Source organism: Balaenoptera ricei, chromosome 10 (assembly GCF_028023285.1).
Source record: "Balaenoptera ricei isolate mBalRic1 chromosome 10, mBalRic1.hap2, whole genome shotgun sequence".
In the NCBI taxonomy this organism is placed as follows: Eukaryota; Metazoa; Chordata; class Mammalia; order Artiodactyla; family Balaenopteridae; genus Balaenoptera; species Balaenoptera ricei.
In genome coordinates, this window is record NC_082648.1 from 60,153,261 (window position 1) to 60,170,761 (window position 17,501).

The following is a 17,501-nucleotide window of genomic DNA, read 5'->3' on the forward strand; positions in this document are numbered from 1 at the left end:
CACTAGGCACTCTCCACCTCCTCTGTCCTCATAGTCTCTGAGAATCTGACAGAGCTCCAAGATCTGGGAGATGATTTTGGACTATTCCCAGATCTCCAGGCCTCTGGGAACCTCAGAAGGGACCACAGAGTCCCACTCAGTGCTGCCTTCCCGTCCATCCCAATGTGGAGAAAAGGCATCACATTCTCCATTCTACTCCCTTACCTTCATGTACAAAATGCTCAAGGCTCTCATAACACAGGCTTAGTATCCCAGAGTTGAGCTCAAAAATCTTTACATACATGGAAGCCATGCATTTTTCTCTGAGTACCATTTTTGTCTCTATTGTACCAAGAACTTAAGATTCATAGTATTTTTCCCTAAATCCCATGAGTATAATTTTTTTAAAGTATGGGCGGGAAATGGATTGACCATTTTAATGGTGTAAGCACGGGACTTACATGCATTTTTCCAAGTTTTCTGAGAAGAATGGGAATAAAAATTTTTCAAAGTAAAAAAGAATTTCAGAATGCCTAAAGGAAGCTACGTAAATAAATAATCTTTTAGGTCTAATGCAGCTCTTATTAACATGGACTCCTATGGCCTTCAATGCTTCAGTACACGACTACCCGGAAAGTTTATGCAAATTTAGGGTGCATACACATTTTAGTATTTTATGTAGACAGGGCTCATTGTTTTTATAAAATTTTAAATATGGTAGATGGCCCCCCAAAACAAGTTTTAGAGGAGTTAAATTAACAAGAAGTGCAAATTTTCTATTTCATACTATTTTTCAGCCCTTCAATGCCACAAAATTTTTGCCATGGTTGAGCATTTTGCATCTGAAGATAGAGGTATAGATTGAAGACTCTGCTGATTGAAGACATTGATAAAATAGCAGCTGTCTTGATTGTTTACCCTGTTCTCTTCCTGCTTTCTACAGGAGCCCCAAATTAATGAAATACCCATTCCAGGAGCAATCTCCACACCTACAGACCCATTTGTAGTTCCAGTGCCAGGTTCAGAGAGCTGAGAGTAAGACAGACTCAATAATAGCCAGTATTTACTGAGAGCTCCCGATATACGTACCAGGCACTCTGTGAAGCATTTTTTCTCACTCGGTCTCCATAACAATCCCATTAGATTACTACTGCTAGTATTCCCATTTCATGCATGAGAGTTAGAAAATTAAGTCTTTGCCCAAGGTTATGCAATGAGAAAGTGGTAAGACCAAAAATCTAAACCCAGATGGTCTGACTCCAGAAACAACAGTCTAAGCCATTGTGATATGCTTCTCCAGAAGTTTTCCAGGAATATCATTGAGGAAGCAGGCAATCAAGAAAGCACTTTCGTTTTTCATCCTGACCTAATATTTCTGAGCTGAGCAAGTACTTGGACATCATCCCATCACCCATCTTTACAGGGGAGAAAACTAGAGAGATTTCACAGTACTAATGAAGAAGAGATAGATGGAGCAAACAATAAAAAAGCAAATGGGGACAATGCAAAAATACACAAGTATAATAGAAGAATGTGTAATTGATAAAGCGCATTTATTAAATTGAAGTTATCTTTATCTGAAGTACTACTTTTAAAATCTATCCAAGAGAGCATTGTGTAAGAAGGTAAAAAGGTACACCCATTTTGGAAAACAATTTGACAGTCCCTCAAAATGTTAAACGGATATGACCCAACAATTCTACTCAAGTATACACCCAAGAGAATTGAAAACACATGTCCACATAAAAACGTGTACACTAATGTTTAATGTTCATAGCAGCATTGCTCATATGCCAAAAAATAGAAATCCAAATGTCCAGCAATTAATAAATAGATAAATGAAGTGTGATATATCTATACAGTGGGAGACTATCTGCCAATAAAAAGCAGTGAAACATTGGTACATGCTACAATATGGGTGAACCTCAAAAACACTATGCTAAGTGAAGTAAGGCAATCACAAAAGACCACATATTGTATGATCCCATTTACACAAAATGTCCAAAATAGGTAAGTGACAGAGTCAGAAAGATTAGTTAGTGGTTGCCAGGCGCTAAGGGCAGAGGAGAATGGAGTGAGAAATAAGGAATAATAGCTAATGGATAGAAGTTTTATTTGGAGGGTGATGAAAATGTTCTATAATTAGATTATGGTGATGGTTGCACAGCTCTGTAAATATACTAAAAACTATTGAACTGTAAATTTTAAGCAGGTGAACTTTATGGCATGTAAATTATATCTCAACATGGCTGTTAAAAATTGTTTTAAAATTAGCATGTGTGCTTCCTACCTTTACCATGGGGAGTGTAACAGCGACGGTAAAGGTGTTTCATCCCCACCTTTCAGCCATACTGCTTGCACTCTCTTCATCTGTCTTCTGGAAAAAGCATCACTCACGACCAGCAGGGGGAGCTCAAACGATAGCTTTATCCGTTCTGCTCCCAATCACAAACCGCTGTGAGGACAGAAAAAGAGTATTTTCAAATTTAGAGAAAATGAAAGATAGTTCAGTTTTATCCTTACTTATCCCCACCAAAAGGATTGAAAAGTTGATATGAGCATTCATCTCTTTAAAACAAACCCACATCGATCCTCTTACACATCTCAGCTTTTCAATTACATTGTATTCTCCATAACACAAGAATATCTAGATTATAATAGGATAGAATATGATGTTTGACCGAATATTTCTGTGCTCTTTCCCTATAAATTGCTTTTAAAACAGTCAATGAAATCCAGCAGAAGAACAAAAAGTTAGCATCCTAGCCATAGAATGTCTTTATCATTACACGCTACCTAGTTGCACCTCCCATCTTTGCTCCAGCTCTGGGATCAACTGATTTGTAATATTATCACAGTGCTTAGGATTTTAGTGCAAAATAAATGTTAGCTATTTTTGTTGCATTCCAGGCTGAGAAACAGCTTTTGAAAGGGCATTTATTTATTCAAGAAATTTTATTGAATATCTACTATAAGCTAGTCAGTGGTGGGGAAAAAGCAGGTATAGAAACTGTCCTCATGGCTTATACTCAGGTGGGGGAAAGGTGATATTAAACAAACATATAAATAAGATGTAATCCTAAATTATAATAAGTACATTGAAGGAAAAGCACAAGGTAATTAGAGAAATGATAACAGGAGTGTCTAATTTAGATTGGGCGGTCAGGGAAAGTCTCTGAGGAGTTAGCAATTACACTGACAATGGAAGACAGAATGTTCTAGGCAGAGGAAACAGTACTGTGTGCATCTTGAGTCAGGAAAAGACTTGAAGGAGCTTCAAGAAGGCTTGGGCTGGAGCCTAATGAGCACAGGGAACATGGTGCTAGAAGAGGTTAGAGAGTAGGGTAAGTGCCAGGTCATGTAAGGCCCTGTGGGCTCTAGGAAGGGGGTTGTATTTTACTTTAAATGTAACGGGGAGCCACTGAAGAATTGTAAGCACACAAGTGGGTTGTCAGAGTTGCATTATTACAAGACCACTCTGGTCATAAATTGGAAACTTGATTAAAGAGTCTCAAAAGCAGAAGTGGGAAGGGGCATGCTAGTTGAAAGAAACCATCCATTTTGTTGTGAATGAAATGTGAGGTTCAGGGGCGGTGGGAAGTTATAAGAGTCATTCTAGAAAAACGATGACATACTCCCAGGCCCATTTCATGGCAGGCTCCAGAATCCATGGCATAATCTGTGTTTACCCTAGTTCTCTACCAACACCAATCCTAGCCACATCTTCAAAAAGAATCAGCAACTATGAAAAGCATACCCAAGCAAACAGTAACGCTGCTTTTCCCTCTCTGAAGTTATGTAGAGCCATTCTTAATACAGAGGGGAAAAAAATCAATGTACACACGTTTCCCAGAGAAAACACGTCTAATTTTAAAATGTATACATGCTTCCTAAAATTGCGACCCCTCGTTGCACCAGCTGTTAGAATTACAATGGTGCATCAGATGAGGGTAATCAATTTTACACAGATGAGGAAAGATATAATATTTCAAGCCAAGCTTTGGAATTAACTAAATTTACATGCATGTTGTAGTGGAAAGAGCATGGACTGTAATTTCAGAGGACGTGGGGTCAATCCTTACTCCACCACTTATAAGTCGTATCTTTGGACAATTTACTTCCCCAAACATCTGGTTCCGTGAGTGTAAAATGTAGGTAATAATAATGTCCACCTCATGGAGAGGTCGTGAACATGAAATGAGCATGTTCAATGCTCAGTGGCTTTCCATATCATTACTTTAAGAATGTATAAACTATTAGGTGTAAAATAAGCTACAAGGATATATTGTACAACACACGTAATATAGGAAATATTTTATAACAACTGTAAATGGAATATAACCTTTAAAATTGTGAATCATTATATTGTACACCTGTAGCTTATATAACATTGTATATCAACTATCCTTCAATCAAAAAAAGAATGTACTTCCAAAAATTTAATCAAGTTCCTCAAAATAAAACTTCTGTACAAAAAATAGAAATCATTCTAGAAAATTACATTCTCTTCAATAACATTTTTTTAGCTTCTTTTACTTATTTTTTTAAAGTTTTTATTGGAGTATAGTTATTTACTATGTTGTGTTAATTTCAGGTGTACAGCAAAGTGAATCAGTTATACTTATACACATATCCACTCTTTTTTTAGATTCTTTTCCCATATAGGTCTTTGATAACATTTTAACATGATTGACCACGTCAATCAAATTCAATAAATTGAAACATTTTGAGGTTCAATTCTCTGCATCCAAAAAAAAAAATCAAACAACTATCAAAGAAACTGGTTATAAATTTTCAATATTGCAGAAGTGCTAGATATTGGGAAAATAAAGATACATGAAATAAATGGAATGAACAAAATGAAAGAATAATAGTTTCTAAAGAATGAGGTTGTTAATTTCCAAAAAATCAATAGATATAACTTAGAAACAAAATCATTGGTCAGTTTAAGGGTATTATGAAAATACTTCCAACACCTCAGCTCTATCACTTACTCGTTACATGACTTTAGAAAAGCCCCTTAAACTTGGCAAACTTGAATTTCCTCACTTATAAAATGAAGATAATAGCACCTAATTCATAGATTTATTGTGAAAGATAAAATCGCACCTCTAAAGCACTTTTGCATAGTACCTGGCACAAGTAGGTGCTGAATAAATGTCAGTTGTTATTTTTTGTTTCAGTATCTGAAAGCCTGTTTTAGGTCTTTTGAACATAGAGTATTTTCAACTGTTTTATTTATCTCAGACATTCTCAAATAGATTAAATAACTTCTATTTCTGTTTCAAATAGGTTAAATGAATGCACTCCAAGTAGACTGATTGTTCCCATCACTCCATCAGAAATGCTCTTGCTAAGATTTATTAATGACCTGCACTACGCTAAACCCAATAGACAATTCTCCCTCTTCATCTTAAATCTGTTAGGAGCATATTTCACTGTTGATCACTCATTCCCACTTGAAGTATTTTCTTCCCATGGCCTCCAGAACACCGTTTTCTCCTGATTTTCCTCCTCCCACACTGGCCATTCTCCTTCCTAACCTTTGCTGGTAATGCTTCAGTGTCCCAACCTCTACTGTAGACTTTTTATAGGGTAGTTTCAGAGTATTTCAGGCTTGGTCTTCAGATCTTTTCTCTTTTCTATCTGCACTCACTCCCTTAATGATCTCAAAAAGTCATTTCGAAGTGCTTGTTGCTTTTATTTTATTTTATTTATTTATTTATTCTTTTTTTGGAAAAGGTAGTCTTTTTAATAACTGCTTTTGTCACCAGGTTAAGTCATGCAGTTACAAAGTAGTTAGAAATTTCTGAAAGGATATTATTGTTAAAAAAAAAGAAAAGCTCATTTTTAATGCCTCCTGTGTTCCGACAATTATCAACTTTAAATTGCCAGCCTGGTATTCTCCTCCGAATGCCAGACATACATGTTCAACTACAAACTCAGTGTTTCCATTCAGGCATACAATATGCTCTCAAAATGAACATGTCCAATTCCAACCTTCTTTTCTTACCCCCAGACCTTTCCTTCCTGCAGTCTTCCCCCTCTCAATTAATGGCAACTTCAGTCCTTCCAGTTGCTCAGGTCAAAAACCTTGAATTCTTCCTTGATTCCTCCCTCCCTCTCACAAACCCCACATCCAATCCATCAGCAAATTCTGTCAGCTCTATTTTCAGAATATCTCCAGAATCTAACCCCTAAACCAGCCACTTGCCATCACTTCCACTGCTACTACCCTGGCCCAAACCATTACCCAGATTACAGTAGACTTGCCTTCTGTCTTCGGGGCACTCAAGCTGCACTGGTCTCCCCTCTGTCCTTCAAACATGGCAGTCCTGCCCCTGCCACTCAGAGGCCTTGCATTTGCTATTTCTTCTTCCCAGAAAGGTCCTCTGCACCGACGCCTGCACGACGCACTCTCTTACTTCCTTCAGGTCTTATCCAGATGTCACCTCTCATTGAACCCTACCCTGGTCATTCTACTTAAAACTGCAATTCACACTCCCTGCCCTCACACTCCCTACCTCCCCATTCCTGCTTTACTTTTGCTAATTACCACCTGACATTCTATGTATTTTAATTATCAGTTTGTTCATTGTGTGCCTGTCTAGAATGTACACTCGCTCTGTAATGTAAAGGGAAAGAATTTGTGTCTACGTAATACCAAACGGCGAAAATCTCTCAGAGATCTCCATCTCAACATCAAGACCCAGCTTCACTCAACGACCAGCAAGCTACAGTGCTGGACACCCTATGCCAAACAACTAGCAAGACAGGAACACAGCCCCATCCATTAGCAGAGAGGCTGCCTAAAATCATAATAAGGCCACAGACACCCCAAAACACACCACCAGACGTGGACGTGCCCACCAGAAAGACAAGATCCAACCTCATCCACCAGAACACAGGCACTAGTCCCCTCCACCAGGAAGCCTACACAACCCACTGAACCAACCTTAGCCACTGGGGACAGATACCAAAAACAACGGGAACTACGAACCTGCAGCCTGTGAAAAGGAGACCCCAAACACAGTAAGATAAGCAAAATGAGAAGACAGAAAACCACACAGCAGGTGAAGGAGCAGGGTCAAAACACACCAGACCTAACAGATGAAGAGGAAATAGGTAGTCTACCTGAAAAAGAATTCAGAATAATGATAGTAAGAATGATCCAAAATCTTGGAAATAGAATAGACAAAATGCAAGAAACAATTAACAAGGATGTAGAAGAACTAAAGAGGAACCAAGCAACGATGAAAAACACAATAAATGAAATTAAAAATACTCTAGACGGGATCAATAGCAGAATAACTGAGGCAGAAGAACAGATAAGTGACCTGGAAGATAAAATAGTGGAAATAACTACTGCAGAGCAGAATAAAGAAAAAAGAATGAAAAGAACTGAGGACAGTCTCAGAGACCTCTGGGACAACATTAAACGCACCAACATTCGAATTATAGGGGTCCCAGAAGAAGAAGAGAAAAAGAAAGGCACTGAGAGAATATTTGAAGAGATTATAGTTGAAAACTTCCCTAATATGGGAAAGGAAATAGTTAATCAAGTCCTGGAAGCACAGAGAGTCCCATACAGGATAAATCCAAGGAGAAACACACCAAGACACATATTAATCAAACTATCAAAAATTAAATATAAAGAAAACGTATTAAAAGCAGCAAGGGAAAAACAACAAATAACACACAAGGGAATTCCCATAAGGTTAACAGCTGATCTTTCAGCAGAAACTCTGCAAGCCAGAAGGGAGTGGCAGGATATACTTAAAGTCATGAAGGAGAAAACCTACAACCAAGGTTACTCTACCCAGCAAGGATCTCATTCAGATTTGATGGAGAAATTAAAACCTTTACAGACAAGCAAAAGCTGAGAGAGTTCAGCACCACCAAACCAGCTTTACAACAAATGCTAAAGGAACTCCTCTAGGCAAGAAACACAAGAGAAGGAAAACACCTACAATAACAAACACAAAATATCTAAGAAAATGGGAAGAGGAACATACATATCGATAATTACCTTAAATGTAAATGGATTAAATGCTCCCACCAAAAGACACAGACTGGCTGAATGGATACAAAAGCAAGATCCATATATATGCTGTCTACAAGAGACCCACTTCAGACCTAGAGACACATACAGACTGAAAGTGAGGGGATGGAAAAAGATATTCCATGCAAATGGAAGTCAAAAGAAAGCTGGAGTAGCAATTCTCATATCAGACAAAATAGACTTTAAAATAAAGACTATTACAAGACACAAAGAAGGACACTATATAATGATCAAGGGATCGATCCAAGAGGAAGGTATAACAATTGTAAATATTTATGCACCCAATATAGGAGCACCTCAATACATAAGGCAAATACTAACAGCCATAAAAGGGGAAATCGATAGTAACACAATCATAGTAGGGGACTTTTAACACCCCACTTTCACCAGTGGACAGATCATCCAAAATGAAAATAAATAAGGAAATACAAGCTTTAAATGATACATTAAACAAGATGGACTTAATTGATATTTATAGGACATTCCACCCAAAAACAACAGAATACACATTTTTCTCAAGTGCTCATGGAACATTCTCCAGGATAGATCATATCTTGGGTCACAAATCAAGCCTTGGTAAATTTAAGAAAATTGAAATTGTATCAAGTATCTTTTCCGACCACAACGCTATGAGACTAGATATCAATTGCAGGAAAAGATCTGTAAAAAATACAAACACATTGAGGCTACACAATACACTACTTAATAACGAAGTGATCACTGAAGAAATCAAAAGGGAAATCAAAAAATACCTAGAAACAAATGACAATGGAGACACGACGATCCAAAACCTATGGGATGCAGCAAAAGCAGTGCTAAGAGGGAAGTTTATAGCAATACAAGCCTACATCAAGAAACAGGAGGGCTTCCCTGGTGGCGCAGTGGTTGAGAATCTGCCTGCCAATGCAGGGGACACGGGTTCGAGCCCTGGTCTGGGAGGATCCCACATGCCGCGGAGCAACTGGGCCCATGAGCCACAATAACTGAGCCTGCGCGTCTGGAGCCTGTGCTCCACAACGGGAGAGGCCGCGATAATGAGAGGCCCCATGCACTGCAATGAAGAGTGGCCCCCACTTGCCACAACTAGAGAAAGCCCTCGCACAGAAACGAAGACCCAATACAGCCATAAATGAATTAAATAAATAAATAAAAATAGTGTTAAAAAAAAAAAAAAAGAAAAAAAAGAAACAGGAAACATCTCGAATAAACAACCTAACCTTGCACCTAAAGCAATTAGAGAAAGAAGAGCAAAAAAACCCCAAAGCTAGCAGAAGGAAAGAAATCATAAAGATCAGATCAGAAATAAATGAAAAAGAAATGAAGGAAACAATAGCAAAAATCAATGAAACTAAAAGCTGGTTCTTCGAGAAGATAAACAAAATTGATAAACCATTAGCCAGACTCATCAAGAGAAAAAGGGAGAAGACTCAAATCAATAGAATTAGAAATGAAAAAGGAGAAGTAACCACTGACACTGCAGAAATACAAACGATCATGAGAGATTACTACAAGCAACTCTATGCCAATAAAATGGACAACCTGGAAGAAATGGACAGATTCTTAGAAATGCACAACCTACCAAGACTGAACCAGGAAGAAATAGAAAATATGAACAGACCAATCACAAGCACTGAAATTGAAACTGTGATTAAAAATCTTCCAACAAACAAAAGCCCAGGACCAGATGGCTTCACAGGTGAATTCTATCAAACATTTAGAGAAGAGCTAACACCTATCCTTCTCAAACTCTTCCAAAATATTGCAGAGGGAGGAACACTCCCCAACTCATTCTACGAGGCCACCATCACCCTGATACCAAAACCAGACAAAGATGTCACAAAGAAAGAAAACTACAGGCCAATATCACTGATGAACATAGATGCAAAAATCCTCAACAAAATACTAGCAAACAGAATCCAACAGCACATTAAAAGGATCATACACCATGATCAAGTGGGGTTTATTCCAGGAATGCAAGCATTCTTCAATACACGCAAATCAATCAACATGATACATCATATTAACAAATTGAAGGAGAAAAACCATATGATCATCTCAATAGATGCAGAGAAAGCTTTCGACAAAATTCAACACCCATTTATGATAAAAGCCCTGCAGAAAGTAGGCATAGAGGGAACCTTCCTCAACATAATAAAGGCCATATATGACAAACCCACAGCCAACATTGTCCTCAATGGTGAAAAACTGAAACCATTTCCACTAAGATCAGGAACAAGACAAGGTTGCCCACTCTCACCACTGTTATTCAACATAGTTTTGGAAGTGTTAGCCACAGCAATCAGAGAAGAAAAAGAAATAAAAGGAATCCAAATCGGAAAAGAAGAAGTAAAGCTGTCACTGTTTGCAGATGACATGATACTATACATAGAGAATCCTAAAACTGCCACCAGAAAACTACTAGAGCTAATCAATGAATTTGGTAGAGTAGCAGGATACAAAATTAATGCACAGAAATCTCTTGCATTCCTATATACTAATGATGAAAAATCTGAAAGTGAAATTAAGAAAACACTCCCGTTCACCACTGCAACAAAAAGAATAAAATATCTAGGAATAAACCTACCTAAGGAGACAAAAGACCTGTATGCAGAAAATTAAAGGACACTGATGAAAGAAATTAAAGATGATACAAATAGATGGAGTGATATACCATGTTCTTGGATTGGAAGAATCAACATTGTGAAAATGACTCTACTACCCAAAGCAATCTGCAGATTCAATGCAATCCCTGTCAAACTACCACTGGCATTTTTCACAGAACTAGAACAAAAAATTTCACAATTTGTATGGAAACACAAAAGACCCCGAATAGCCAAAGCAATCTTGAGAACGAAAATGGAGCTGGAGGAATCAGGCTCCCTGACTTCAGACTATATTACAAAGCTACAGTAATCAAGACAGTTTGGTACTGGCACAAAAACAGAAATATAGATCAATGGAACAGGATAGAAAGCCCAGAGATAAATCCACACACATATGGTCACCTTATCTTTGATAAAGGAGGCAAGCATATACAGTGGAGAAAAGACAGCCTCTTCAATAAGTGGTGCTGGGAAAATTGGACAGATACATGTAAAAGTATGAAATTAGAACACTCCCTGACACCATACACAAAAATAAACTCAAAATGGATTAAAGACCTAAGTGTAAAGCCAGACACTATCAAACTCTTAGAGGAAAACATAGGCAGAACACTCTATGACATACATCACAGCAAGATCCTTTTTGACCCAACTCCTAGAGAAATGGAAATAAAAACACAAATAAACAAATGGGACCTAAAGAAACTTAAAAGCTTTTGCACAGCAAAGGAAACCATAAACAAAACCAAAAGACAACCCTCAGAATGGGAGAAAATATTTGCAAATGAAGCAACTGACAAAGGATTAATCTCCAAGATTTACAAGCAGCTCATGCAGCTCAATAACAAAAAAACAAACAACCCAATCCAAAAATGGGCAGAAGACCTAAATAGACATTTCTCCAAAGAAGATATACAGATGGCCAACAGACACATGAAAGAATGCTCAACATCATTAATCATTAGAGAAATGCAAATCAAAACTACAATGAGGTATCATCTCACACCAGTCAGAATGGCCATCATCAAAAAATCTACAAACAATAAATGCTGGAGAGGGTGTGGAGAAAAGGGAACACTCTTGCACTGTTGGTGGGAATGTAAATTGATACGGCCACTATGGAGAACAGTATGGAGGTTCCTTAAAAAACTAAAAATAGAACTACCATACGACCCAGCAATCCCACTACTGGGCCTATACCCTGAGAAAACCATAATTCAAAAAGAGTCATGTACCAAAATGTTCATTGCAGCTCTATTTACAATAGCCAGGACATGGAAGCAACCTAAGTGTCCATCATCGGATGAATGGATAAAGAAGATGTGGCACATATATACAATGGAATATTACTCAGCCATAAAAAGAAATGAAATGGAGGTATTTGTAATGAGGTGGATGGAGTTAGAGTCTGTCATACAGAGTGAAGTAAGTCAGAAAGAGAAAAACAAATACAGTATGCTAACACATATATATGGAATCTAAGGAAGAAAAAAAAAAAAAAAGGTCATGAAGAACCTAGTGGCAAGATGGGAATAAAGACACAGACCTACTAAAGAATGGACTTGAGGATATGGGGAGGGGGAGGGGTGAGATGTGACAGGGTGAGAGAGTGTCATGAACATATATACACTACCAAATGTAAAATAGATAGCTAGTGGGAAGCAGCCGCATAGCACAGGGAGATCAGCTCAGTGCTTTGTGACCGCCTGGGGGGGGTGGGATGGGGAGGGTGGGAGGGAGGGAGATGCAGGAGGGAGGAGATATGGGAACGTGTGTATATGTGTAGCTGATTCACTTTGTTATAAAGCAGAAACTAACACACCATTGTGAAGCAATTATACTTCAATAAAGATGTTTTGAAAAAAAAAAAAAGAATTTGTGTCTATTTTGTTTGGTTGCTGTGTCTCCAGAACCAAGAACGCCATCTTGCCATAGCAAGTACTCAATAAATATTTGTTGAACAAGTGAAAATGATGAAGGGGTAGTTTTCCTAGGCCAAGAATAGAATGTTAATTAACCTCCTAAATATAATTAAAGCCTTAAGGCTTTTGGCATTTAAGTTGATCAGTTTTAAATTTTAAAAACTTGCTTATGAAACAAATTCTATTATATAGCACGCAGAATAGTTGGTCCCTTAACATCCTCTGTTTGTGTATATACTCTGTGTATATATTTATATATATATATGTATATTTACTCATAGATAAATATAAACTACAGGCAAACACATTCCTCTTATAGCACCACACTAAGTTTAGTTTATACATCAAACCAGAACTTAAACCTTAGTCACATGCTGCTCTTTTTCCTCTAAGGATTTACATTCTTGTTTCTCTTTGGGGGTAACTACATAATATGTGTTTTGCAAAACAGCACTTCGGGGGAATTATAGTTAATATACATAAGAATTCAAATTAGAAGTCAGGAAGCAGTTCCCCTTTTTCCTAAGAGTTTTCAATAACATGAAAAGAATCCATTTCTTCATCCTAGAACCTGGAACCTTAAGTGAAACAGCCAACAGGGGAAGAAATCACAGGACATGTGAAATTCCATCACAAGTTTTTTGTTAACCACATTTTTTGGATTTTAGTGTTTGGTTTTTGTTTTTACTATCCTCTAGTATGTCAAGAAATCCTAATTCTTATAAAAAGCCATCCTAGAGCTATGGCCAGTAAATTGACGTAAGAACTGAAGTTCTACCACCCAGAGATAGTAACTAAATATTATTATTAGAATAAACGTTTTCCTTTACTATTCTAAATTTACCATCTAAGGAATTACTCTTTTTAATACTCTTCCACCATAGACTTTTTATAACTTTTTAAAAATTCCCTTTGTCTTACCCACATTATGTAAAATAAACAAAAACTTTACTTTTAAAGGACTTTTAGTGAAAAAAAAGTTGCCTATCTTGACAGTTTCTAAAGAAAGACAAGTTAATTTTAGAAATCATATTATATTTTCCATTTATACCTCAGAATAAGCTGTTCTTTTTTTTTGTTTGTTTTTTCAAGATGGCCTCTTCTTTTAGCTTTTCTCCATTTCCAAAGTCTGTGATATTCACTTTTTCTTTCTTTGTAACTAATACACCTCTTCCTCTGAAAAAGATTTGCCAGATTTCTGCCACATGTTCTGTCCTGGGCTATGAGTACAAGCTCAGTGTGAAGGTTGAAAAGCATTTGGAAATGAAATGAAAAGCACATTCTCAAAGGTTTTGAATTTCCTGGAAAAACAACACCTCTTCTGACATTTCATATACAGACAAACCAACAACTCAAGCCAACATTGGAAGTCAACATTAATGTCGATCAACAATTGACTGTCCACAGTGACTTGGCACTGAAGTGGTCATGCAAGAAATTTTTTAACACTGTAGAAAACATTGATCTCTCTTTCAAGAGATTTCAACCGAGTAAGTATCTGAGGAAGTTCAGCTACTTAGTATAGCCACCTGTCCCCTTGCTGGAGATGACACACACACCTTTACAACACTCAAAGCAGCCTCAAAATTGAAGTGTTAAAACTCTTATTAATATGATTCCTCCTCCATTGTCTTCACTTGCCTGCCACTAGCATGAACCTGCAAACCAATGAGCTGCCACCACAATTACACAGTTTTACAAGCAAAGGAAAAATAGAGAGAGATAAACAATGCCTAAAGGAAAAGGGTGACTGAAATTAAAAGTGTAAAACTCAATTGAGTAAAACTCAATTACTCACACTAATTGAGAAGGATAATAATTTTATTAGTGTTTGGAATAGTGTTTACTTCATCTATCTATTAAAAGAGAGATTACTAAACAAATTAATGGTATAAACATCATTCTAGGCAATGCCACTCATTTTTGCATGTCATTTTATTTTATTCTCTCATTGGTAAATCTTGTTTCCCAAAAAGATCATTCATGGCACTCAGATCAGTTTGTAAGCAAGTACTTATTTGTGGTGTGCCTGTTTTTAATCAATGTCTATCACTCCCACTAGACCAGAAGCTCCAGGAGATCAGGGACCATTTCCATTTCACTCACCATTCTATCCTCAGTACCAAACACAGTGCCAAACCAAGTAAGTTCTCAGTAAATATTTATTCCATAAATAAGTAAATATCCCTTTTACAGCACTCTTTGTGCCTGGCACAGCTTAAAGCTGTAATAGTGGTCAATAAATTCTTATTGAATTAAATTAAGAGGATAGCCTTAAGGAAGGTGATTCTGGAACTACAAATTTACTCATAAAACCACTGAAATAATAATTGTAAGTCATTTGTAACTTTCCTTCAGGCATGTGCTTAATCTGACGCAATTTTGTTAAGCCCAATTCCAGGAGTAGTTTTCTTTTTTGTTCATACTCTAAATTAGTAAACATATTTCTTTTCAGCAAAAAGCATATGAGTCAGACTTTTCTCTCCCTCAAATGAGTTATTCCCCCAGCTATTCAAAATTATTAGTGGGTGAAGTTACGTCAGATTTCCATTAATAAGTGATCAGTCCTGGTATTGAAAACTAAGAATATGTAAATGTAGATATAGACCATGATCAACCAACCAGGTACCAGTTGCTTAATAACCATACTTCTTCTGAATATTCTTCCTGGCTAAGTAACTAAACAAAACCTTGTTTCAAACCACAAAGATGCAGCCTTAGTGTTTCACTGACACCTGTTCCATACCCACAATGATGTGCCTTTCAACAGATGTGCCTATAGTGTTTGACACTGTGCCTACCCATCCTCCTGGTGACAGCCTCTCTGGGCTTCCTTCTAATGCCCTTTCGTAACTGCTCCTTTTTGGTCTCTGCTGACTCCTCTTCCTGATTTCTCCTCGAAGTGTTGAGATTTCTCAGATTTGTCTTCTCTCTCTCTTCTCCTTGGGAAGCAGAAAGGAGAGCCTGACAACACAGGTTTACAGTCAGCCTGCTTGAGGTCAAATCCCAGATCTAACATTCTCCAGCTGTGTGATCCTGGGCCTCAGTCTCCTCATCTATACAGTCATATCTCGTTGTACTGCACTTTGCAGATACCACATTTTTTACAACTGAAGGTTTGTGGCAACCCTGTGACAAGCAAGTCTAAGAGCGCCATTTTTCCAACAGCACTTGCTCACTTTGTGTCTCTGTGTCACATTTTGGTAATTCTTGCAACATTTCAAGCTCTCTCATTATTATTATATTTGTTATGGCGATCTTTAATTAGAGATCTTTGATGTTACTACTCTCATTGTTTCGGGTGCATGAACTGTACCCATATGAGAAGGTGAATTTAATCGATTGTTAACAAAGGATTTAGAATATTACATAAATCTAGGCGTTGAAGCAGCAGCAGGATTTGAGAAGGTTGACGCCAATTTTGAAAGAAGTTCTGCTTGTAGGTAAATGCTCTCAAACAGCATTACATGCTACAGAGAAACTGTTCGTGACCGGAAGAGTCAATCAATGCAGCAAGCTTCATTGTTGTCTTAATTTAAGAAACGTCCACAGCCACGCCAACCTTTAGCAACCACCACCCTGAAAAGTCAGCAGCCATCAGCATACAAGGCAAGACCCTCCACTAGCAAAAAAGATTATGAATCACTGAAGTTTCAAATGATGGGTACCATTTTTTAGCAATAAAGTATTTTTTAAGATATGTACATCGGTTTCTTAGACATACTGCTATTGCACACTTAATAGACTACAGCATAGTATAAACATAATTTTTACATAGTGGGAAGCCAAAAAATTTGTGTGGCTTGCTTTATTGCAGTCGTCTGGAAGCAAACCCATATCTCTAGGTAAAATGGGGGTATCTACAAAGTGGGGAAGTAAATAATAACTACCTCATGGGGTTGGTTTGAGGATTAAATAATACCTGTAAAATGCTAAGAACAGTGCCTGATGAATAGTCAGTAAATGTAAGATATTTATCTACAATCCCTTCCTCCACAATTCCACCAGTTCCCACACTTACATCCATCACCTCTCAAGATCAGTATCAACCATGACCACCTCATCAGCTAGAATTCCCAAACATGTGGACGTCTATTCCTCCCCTCTCTCTGAAGAACCAGCCTGAATATCCATTTGAGTCCTGGGCCACCCAAACTCAACGTACCCAAACCTGGACTTTTCTTTCCCACATCTGCTCATTTTTTTAATAGCACCACCTTTCTCTCAACCAGCCAGCTTGGAAACTTTGTCTGTTGTATTGTTCTATCTGGTATACCCAGAATATAATAGTGCCCAATAAGTATACACTGAATCAGTAGTCTTTCTGCCACCTTCTCCCTTCAATCATCCCCAGGCCCCAATGCCAAAGTTAGGCTCCTAAGGCATAATTGCTTTCCTACCCATCCATCTACAAAGTATCTGAAATTAATTCAATCTTCTCCTAACTTTCAATTTTATAGCTTTGCACACAAAAACTTTTTAAAAGCCCAAAAGTCAACCAAGTTTGAATTAAACACAATTTCCCAAATAGGTTCCAAGTTTCCTGCCATCATCCCTTTGTTCATACTGTTCCCTGCTCTTAAATATCTTTCTCCAATGTCAAATTACTGCCCTTGCTTTAAGATGCATCTCAGATGCAGTCTGCCCCATAAAGCCTTCCCTAATTCTACCAGCAGGACATAGTCCCTTCTGCCTCCAAACTCCTAAAACCTCTGAACTTCTCCTAACGAACTTCCCATACCCTGCATTCTAGTATGGTCATTTCTCTAAATCTTGAATCCTCCTTGCCAAATTGAGAGGTCACATAGCGTATAGAACGGGGTCAAATCTGCTTCATACTTTGGGAAGTTTTTCAAGTTCTTTGAGCACCAATTTCCTCATCTGTGGGATAGGGAGAATAAACCATCATGAAGACATTAAAAAACTGGTATTTAC

At 37.6% G+C, this 17,501-nt stretch overlaps 1 protein-coding gene across 12 annotated transcripts in view; it reads right to left on the minus strand.

Annotated features, from left to right (window-relative positions):
* Window positions 1–17,501, minus strand: part of TSPAN8 (tetraspanin 8) — a 253,327-nt gene that overhangs the window by 226,012 nt on the left and 9,814 nt on the right. For 7 of the 12 annotated variants that reach the window (XM_059936509.1, XM_059936508.1, XM_059936520.1 and 4 more), the window contains exon 2: window positions 2,319–2,434. In XM_059936509.1, the coding sequence (XP_059792492.1) occupies window positions 2,319–2,349 (31 nt within the window). In that variant the 5' untranslated portion in view covers window positions 2,350–2,434. Of the gene's footprint in view, window positions 1–2,269; window positions 2,435–17,501 lie in introns of those variants that run through there. The other 5 variants (XM_059936507.1, XM_059936506.1, XM_059936514.1 and 2 more) reach the window with 4 other exon arrangements.